The sequence below is a fragment of the Rhinatrema bivittatum genome, chromosome 12 (assembly GCF_901001135.1).
Source record: "Rhinatrema bivittatum chromosome 12, aRhiBiv1.1, whole genome shotgun sequence".
NCBI lineage: Eukaryota > Metazoa > Chordata > Amphibia > Gymnophiona > Rhinatrematidae > Rhinatrema > Rhinatrema bivittatum.
The window spans coordinates 26,201,847-26,210,806 of NC_042626.1; the positions used below are offsets into that span (position 1 = coordinate 26,201,847).

The 8,960-nt window shown below is 43.6% G+C and overlaps 1 protein-coding gene across 1 annotated transcript; it reads right to left on the reverse strand.

Annotated features, from left to right (window-relative positions):
• Positions 1-308: 308 nt before the first annotated feature.
• Positions 309-3,355, reverse strand: LOC115074303 (indolethylamine N-methyltransferase-like). The gene is made up of 3 exons (XM_029573625.1): positions 3,101-3,355; positions 1,502-1,709; positions 309-806 (listed from the first exon to the last, which is right to left on the reverse strand). The coding sequence occupies exons 1-3, from the start codon at positions 3,252-3,254 to the stop codon at positions 368-370; spliced, it is 801 nt and encodes a 266-aa protein (XP_029429485.1). The 5' UTR covers positions 3,255-3,355; the 3' UTR covers positions 309-367.
• Positions 3,356-8,960: the final 5,605 nt, after the last annotated feature.

Below are 8,960 nucleotides of genomic sequence, written 5' to 3' on the forward strand. Positions count from 1 at the left end.
AACTTCATTCACACCTCCTCTCTCTGGGGCTAGGAGGTAGTGTCAGTGAAATCTGAGCTGGACTACCCTTCTCCAATCCCACAATAGGAAATGAGCAAACATCAGCACTGCTTGAGTAAGCATGTGACATCACAACACGGTAAAAGGGGCTATGACATCAACAGCATGAGATATAATGAAATACTTATAATTAAAGAAATGGGAGCCATGTGCCTGGGGATAGAAGCTAGAGCTAATATCAAACTGTGTTTCACAGTTTGAGTCTGATATTCTAGTGTGCTCAGTAGAAAAAGCCATACATCAATAAATTAAAAAACAACATATTCTATAACTTCATTCTTATAATATATCACACATTTTCAGGCCCTTAGACATCTTTCTGTTTGCATGCCACAAGATAAATGCTACAGTTATGATCACAGATTTGAAACATTTCTTTATCATAATCGCGGGGCAGCAGCTCCAGATCCTCGATGGCGAATCCGGCTTCCATAACTGCTTTCCTCAGGAACTCTTCCTCCAAGGTCAGGATTGAGAATTTGTTTGATCCGGACGTGAAGGAGGTGCTGCCCAGGACACTGGCGATGATTAAGTGCCCCCCTATTTTCAGCAGGGATGAGAGATTTCTCAGGACAGCCCGGTAGGTATCCAGATCTTTGCAAGCGCATTCCAGGCAGCCAACGGTGAGCACGGCGTCTGCTTTTGGCAGCACCACTGGTGCCAGGGGGTTGCTGTTAGTGACGTCACATTTTATCACTTGTTTGACTGTTCGCCGCAGCTTTTCTTGCTTTTCAATTACCTTTCCACTAAAAATAAAACATAGGCAATAGAATACATCAGTAATTCAGCTGCAGTTTATTACTGTTTGGGTAGAAGTGGTGAGTGCAGCAAGGTTTTGCCTGAAAAGTTTGCCTGCTCTGTATAAGCGCTGGAATTTCCCATGGAGGTGGGGGGGGGGGACAAGGCCTTTCAGCTCTGAATGCCGTCAATCTGGGTACTTTCATCACCATCAAAATTCACTTGAAAACAGCAGCAAAGGCTGTGCTTTCATTCTGTAATGTGCTGCATCTAGAAATGGCATATGTCCAAAAATGGTATCTCATTGCTGGCCATTACCAAGTGATGGCTCTGTTGTGTCACTCACAGAAGTACATCATTTGAGCAGTGACATCCCAGGACGTGATGTGTACAATGGTGACATCAAATCAGGGGAGAGCTGCAGGCAGATTGTTAATGTGATACCCATGCTGGTACCATTCCATATCTAATTATTACAAGTTATGTTTTTTATAGGACATCCTCGTTATATAATCAGGTAGAGTGCAGCTTCATAATTTTCTCATATTGCTGATTTTACTATAAAACCTGCCGTGCTGTACTATGATGATAATATCTGTTATTGTATCTTACACTCTGTGGTAATGTAGTTACTTGGTGCACGATGCCATGATGCTATCAGTAGAGTTATGCTATGGGTACTGCTGGTGAGACCACACTATACCTGTTGCCTTCAAGGTCACAGACAAACTTCACAGCAGGGGTCCAGTCAAACAATCCCGGCTCATTCTTCAGCCACCGCTCGAAGTACTGCCGATTTCGGTCAGTATAGTCAGCGGCAATGATTTCTTTGAAGGCTTCACAGGCTGACAGCTCCTGGTAAATAGCAGGACCAGCACCAATGTCAATCAGGAGGTTGCCTTTCACACCACCTGCATTGCACAGTTGCAAAGAATTTCATCATTAAAGCAGATACACAGAGTGAAGCATAGTTCAGGATTTTATGGCTTTAATGACTAACCCTGAAAGTTATAGACTAAGCTAAGAGTTTAATTTTTTGCCTTTTGCCCAACTATTGGCATCTGGACCGTACAAATAACTGGCAGGGCTACTAAGAAGGTGAGATCTATTTGCTTGAGCCCCTACATGACTGATCAAGAAGCCATCTAAATTCTTCAGCCTGTCAAACTGTGACTCTGTTTGCATTCAGACAGTCAGAGGGCATCTTCAACCAATAGATTAGGTGTTATGACTGCATCTTCTCACATGGCAGGGCTTGCCACACATAATCTGGTCACTATCAGTCAGGTTTCAAGATATCCACTGTGAATATACATGAGGTAAATTTGCATATACTGGGCTTGCACATATGCCTTATGCATAAATATTATTTACTGTAGATATCCTGAAATCCCGACTGGCTGTGGAGTCACAAGGAAGATCTTGGGATACATCGTATAATTAATGACCAACTAAGCTCGGTGACCGGCTGGTACTGTTTTATCAGGACAGGCAGATCCTCTTTTGGCTTTTACCCACAGCAGGCACAGACCTTTGCTTCTATGAGGGAAATATGTGTCTTTGAAGAAAGATGTGCAAAAAAAACCCACATTTTGCCAGACCAAGACTTTATGCATGACTCTGTATACCCTGAGACTTGTAGTCCTAGCATCTGAATACATGAAAGTAGAATGCTTTGGGCTGAAACTTAAAATGCCCGGACCTCATTTACAATGTTTAATCTCCTACATATTACCTCTATGATGAAAAGTGCTGAATATGTGTAGAAAAATTTCAAAAGAAAAGTTAAAAATGTCTTTTGTTATCTGTTTAGATTATGATAACACATGGTCAGCCTATTGCATTTCCAAAGTTTATTTCTTTGTAATTTTTGATACAAAGTAATAAAGATAAAATTTTAAAAAAATGCTAGAACCTGATATCATTGGCCCTGTGGTCATTCATCACCCTCAAATAAAGAGTTTGGCTAGGGAAAGCCAAATTAACACAACTTCACTGAAACAGATCCAGAGCTGGATTCTGTTTCCAAAGGACATGGCCAAAGACACTAACTAGCTCAGAGCGATTTAAAAGTAGTCTTTACTATGGACACGTTCTGGAGGAAAGGTCCATAAACATTAAAAGTCTGATAGACTAGGGAAAGCTATTCCTGGAAGTAACAAGAAATAGTTCTGTTTTGTTTGGCATCTGCTGGGTACTTTTGACCCAGTCTAGCCCCTGTCCAAGTAATTCAGTGTGTAACTCCAGGCACTTGCCCCTTTCTACCTATAGAAATAGAGACAGGAAAATAGCTTTTTCTTACCTGTGGTAAATGTCTTGTGCAGATTTCTTAGCACGAAGTTTTGGAAGCCATCCTTGATAAGAACCCCTGATGTGGCCCCATAGTAGGTATCCAAATAATCTTTTGGATCAAATTCATTTTGGTAGACTTGTTTGCCAGTGAAACTGGATTCCATGTTGGACGTTCTTAAGATTTTTCTCCTTAATTAATTATAGGATGGTGCGGTGGTTTCTTCAAATCCTCTTCTCTTATAGCAGCTGCAGCCCCGTCAGCACTTGCACAGAGAGCTATCCATTGGCTCCCCTGACCAAGCTGTAAATTTGTCATTTGCTATCCATACTTTTTTTTTTAAGTACGGTTAAGCAAGACTTCAGACTGAGCCAAGAGCTCAGTAAAGAGTCTGGTGCCAGAGAAACAGTAATATGACCCCAGTGTAAAGGGAAATAAATGCTATGTCAATTCAAGACAATGGATTCATTTAGCATCAGAATAAATTTTCTGGATCAGGGATAGTGATGAATGAGACTCCTAGCATCCACTGTTTTTAGTATAACCATAGGTGCTAGCTTTGTGGTGCATTGCGTGCTTGAGCAACCTCAGTATTAAGCAAACACCTTCACCGTGTCCAGGGAGGGGTAATTTGTGTTGGATTTAGATCAACCATTGCTTTTGAAAAGTTGGCTCCAGTAGATATAACCATCTGTTTATAGGCACTAAATGAAATAGTTATAATACTTTTCAACAAGCAGCCTTGCGTTCATCGAGATTATGTGGCTCTGCAGTCCCTGGGCTAACTGCAAATACAACTAAAATAAATTCAGAACTGAAGCATCCCTATAAATTGTTTTTTATATTATTATTAGGAAAGGAATGGAGAATAAAACAGAGAATACTATAATGCCTCTGTATCGCTCCACGGTGTGACCTCATCTTGAGTATTATGTGCAGTTCTGGTCACCACATCTCAAGAAAAATATAGCAGAATTAGTAAAGGTACAGAGAAGGGCAATCAAAATGATAAAGGGGATGAAACAATTCCCCTATGAGGAAAGACTAAAGAGGTTAAGACTCTTCAGCATGGAGAAGACACGGCTGAGGGGAGATATGATAGAGGTCTATAAAATAATGAGTGGAATGAAACAAATTAACCAGTTGTTTTCTCTTTTGAAAACTACAAAGACCATGAAGTTACTAGGTAATAGATTTAAAACTAATAAAAGAAAATATTTTTTACTCAACGGCTAATTAAACTCTGGAATTTGTTGCCAGAGGATGTGGTGAAAGCTGTTAATGTAGTTGGGATTTAAAAAGATTTGGACAAGTTCCTCAAGGAATAATCCATAAACAATAAAGGTGAACCTGCCTGGGGAAATCCATTCCTTATCCCTGGGATAAGCAACATCTGTTGCTTATCCCAGGGATCTGTTGGGATCTGTTGGTAGGATCTGTTGGTAGGATCTGTTGGGATCCTACCAAGTACTTGTGACCTGCATTGACTACTGTTGGAAAAAGTACACTTGGCTTAATGGAACTTAAGATTTTCCAGACTGGGTCAGACTAATGTTCTTATAAAATAAACATAAAGATGTAATGGCCACAGTGTGCAACAGCCATCATATGCTTATAATGTTAACAGTGTCAAGTGGCTTACAATAAAACACACAAGTAGCTCACACAGTTAAAACAATAAAAAAAACAAATAAAAAAGTTGATAAAAGAGAAAAAAAACAATAGCTGCACAGATAAACCAGCCCCTTTGTGTGCCCCTTAGTGCGAACCGGTGCCAGAACCGTCTACCAGAGCCTTCACAGATCTTCACGGTCCTTACCCCCTCAGTCCTTCCATCAACCTCATATCAACGTTTCATACCCGACCCCCCCAAGGACACAGATTTCAAACTTAAACGTAACACAGATACAAGAAAAAGCAAACCAGATCTACAATATCCTCCAGCAGCTGCATTCTAGCTTCCCCTACTCAAACTTCTTCAATTACCTACTTCGAGAAGTAAGATGCTAACCCATCCTATCCCCATCATATATCATCGGCACCTTCCTCGCATAAATTCTTCTCAAGAATTCCCGACACGGACATCCAGATCTCTCATTCCTATCATGACCTCCCCCCTGACCCAGCTCCTGGGGCTCACCTTATTCTCCTTAACCCTCTTTAACGCACAGTCACTGACAAAGAAAACACACATCATTAATGACTATCTCCTGCACTCTAAGCCAGACATCTGTGCTATCACAGAAACCTGGCTAAAAAACTCAGACATAGCCCTAATCAATAAATTACCCACACACCTATATGACATCTTCTCAATCCCCAGACACAAAAAACGAGGAGGCGGTCTTCTTTTAGCCACCAAGAAAGAGCTCAGACTCACCTCACATACAATGAAGTCCACCTCCAAACTTGAACTAGGTCTATTCAAATCGAAACAGCTTCAAATCCTGCTAGTATATGCACCACCAGGAGTACTTAATGCTGACGTTTCCCCCCTCATAGAAGCTATAGCGAAACACATCAACACCGATCTTCCAACCGTGATCCTGGGGGACTTCAACCTTCACATTGATGCCACACCTTGCTCCTCCAACTGTGAAGCCCTCCTCACCTCTCTCAGGGCCATGGGCTTTAATCAAATCATCGACAAACCTACCCACAAAGCAGGTCATACACTGGACCTTATTTTCATTAACTCCAACCTATCTCCCTATACTGCTCCAGACTGCACACCAGTCCCCTGATCAGACGACTCACTGATATCTACTACTCTCACCAATAAAGAACGTCCAAACACCGCACGGCACCAATCTACCTTACACTTTAGGAAAACATGCGCATCTGACTTGCTCAGTGATCATCTTTCCAAGGAACTTACAAACCTGGATGTATCCAACCCCAACTCAGCCCTGCTATCCTGGCACAATATCACAGAAGCTGTAGCAAATAAATTATGCCCCTCAGTTGTCAAAATAATTAACCCAGCGTAAAAAGGAAAACAACCCTGTTTCTCCACAGAACTTAAACTGATGAAGCAAGACCTCAGACACAAAGAAAGCAAATGGCGCAAAGCCCCCAGCACGTCAACACTATCAGCGTACAAAGGAACCCTCCACCTCTATAGGACCTCCATTCAATGGACAAAAAGAGATTTCTATGCCAATAGAATCCACGATCTCCAATTTGACGCCATCCCCCCCGACTATCCCAGACGAACAGGCAAAAGCCAAGGCTAGCGAGCTCACACTATTCTTTCAGAATAAGATTTTGAACACCCTAGCACTCCTCCCCACCAACACAGCCTCCCCCTCCACAATCGCCAAGACCCCCAACCTCTCTGAGCCAATCTCGACACTTTCGAACTAACTTCATCCAGTGAGATTGAGTCACTACTTAAGAGATAGGAATCATCCAGCCACCCAGCAGACAACATTCCAACAAAACTACTGCTACTTATCCCAGACACCATCTCCAGACCGTTGGCTAACATCACAAACTGCTCCCTAGCACAAGAAATCTACCCAGACAGATTAAAAACCGTTTCTCTCAAAACCCTCCTCAAGAAACCTAATTTAGATCCTAGAGAACTATCCAACTTTCGCCCTATCTCTAATCTCCCATTTTTGGCCAAACTCACTGAGAAACTGGTCAATACCCAGCTCTCAGAATACCTAGAAGAACACAAAATCCTATATCCTTCTAAATATGGCTTTTGCAAATCGCGCAACACGGAAACCCTCCTCATCTCCCTAACAGACCATATTATCATGGGCCTAGACAAAGGTCACTCATTCTTACTAGTCCTTCTAGACATCTCGGTGGCGTTTGACACCGTCAACCACTCCATCCTTCTTAACCGCCTCTCTGACATTGGACTATCAGGATCGGTTCACAGATGGTTCAACTCCTTCCTCAGTAACAGAAGTTTCAAAGTCAAAATTAACAATAAAGAATCACCCATCATAAAATCATCGCTAGGTGGTACCTCAAGGATCATCCTTATCACCCTTTTCAATATTTACCTCCTCCCCCTTTGCCAGCTGCTAACAGATCTAAACCTAATACACTACCTCTACGCGGATGATGTGCAGATTCTGATTCCTATAACAGAATCCATCTCAAAAACACTCACTTTCTGGAACAACTGCCTCCAATCCATCACCCACCTTCTCACCAGTTTGAACCTGGTCCTTAATGCCGCCAAGACCGAACTCCTCCTGCTATTAATTAAGTTGACTTAGAAAATAACCACTGTTATTACTAGCAATGGGAACATGGAATAGACTTAGTTTTTGGGTACTTTCCAGGTTCTTATGGCCTGGATTGGCCACTGTTGGAAAAAGGATGCTGGGCTTGATGGACCCTTGGTCTGACCCAGTATGGCATATTCTTATGTTCTTATCTCCGCCAACCACGACAACCTCTCCCCACTGACCCACCCCAATACCCAGGTCACACATGTAAGAGACCCCGGAGTAATCCTCGACAACCGCCTAAATCTAAAGAAAGCTATTAACAACACGACCAAAGATTGTTTCTTTAAACTTCAAGTTTTAAAAAAAGCTCAGACCCCTCCTTTATTTCCATGACTTCAGGACAGTCCTACAAACCATGCTCTTTGCCAAAATAGACTACTGCAATGCTCTCCTCCTTGGACTCCCCATATCCACCACCAAACCTCTACAGATGCTACAGAACGCCACGGCTAGAATCTTGATAAACACCAACCGTGGAGAGAACACTAGGGGTGTGCATTCGTTTTCGCCGTATTGGCGATCCGCAACATATATTACAGTATTCGTAGTATTCGTGAGGAAGCGAAACGTATCACGATTCCCCATGAATACACGAATCTTCCCTGAATTATACGGCCACCTAAATACAAATTTAAACAAACCCCCCACCCTCCTGAACCCCCCCAAGACTTACCAAAACTCCCTGGTGGTCCAGCGGGGGGTCCGGGAGCCATCCCCTGCACTCACACCCTCGGTGCCGGTTTCATCATGGTGCCGATAGCCTTTGTCACAGGGACTGACCAATGGCACTGGTAGCCCCTGTGACATAGTATGGGCAAAGGCTATCGGCGCCATTTTGAGTATTGGCATCGGACGGCCAGAGTGCAGGAGGTTGCTCCGGGACCCCCGTTGGACCCCCAGGGACTTTTGGCCAGCTTGGGGGAGCCTCCTGACTCCCACAAGACTTGCCAAAAGTCCAGCGGGGGTCCGGGAGCGACCTCCTGCAAGCCGTCCGTCTGATGCCAGTACTCAAAATGGCGCCGATCGCTTTTGCCCTCACTATGTCACAGGGCCGACCGTCGGTACCTGTGACATAGTGAGGGCAAAGGCTGCTTCTGTAAGATCTGGAAGCCTGCAGGAACAGTAAGAGAGAGGCTTGAATATACCCTGTCTTACTTGGATTTCAGCAAGGCTTTTGATACAGTCTTGCCCAGGGCTTAATTTGTGGGGGAATGGCCAGAGATTCAGTTCTAGCACTTCTCTTCGGCTTAAGAGACAGAGCAGCTGGCGTGTTCTTCTCCAGGCCCTCCCCTCCAGACAATGTACAGGAAGGGAGAAGGGAAGAAAGTGAGCACAGGGAGGCCAGAATAGACACTCTGCTTCCTAATCCAGTCCCCCCCCCCCCCCCCCACCTCTCCTCCTATATTGCAGGGAACAGAAAAGGAGAGGAGTGCTCCATACTGAAGCAGACATGGAAAGCAAATAACACACCCAAAAACTTTTTAAAATTAGCACAAGAGTGAAACCTGTGAGCAGTAATTCCAATTGTTGTCATGGGGCAGGCAGGCTTGGCTAGGATTTCCCTCAGCAGGAGTAGGGCCAGACTCAAGGGTGGGCCTGGACTGGATCTTCTGCCT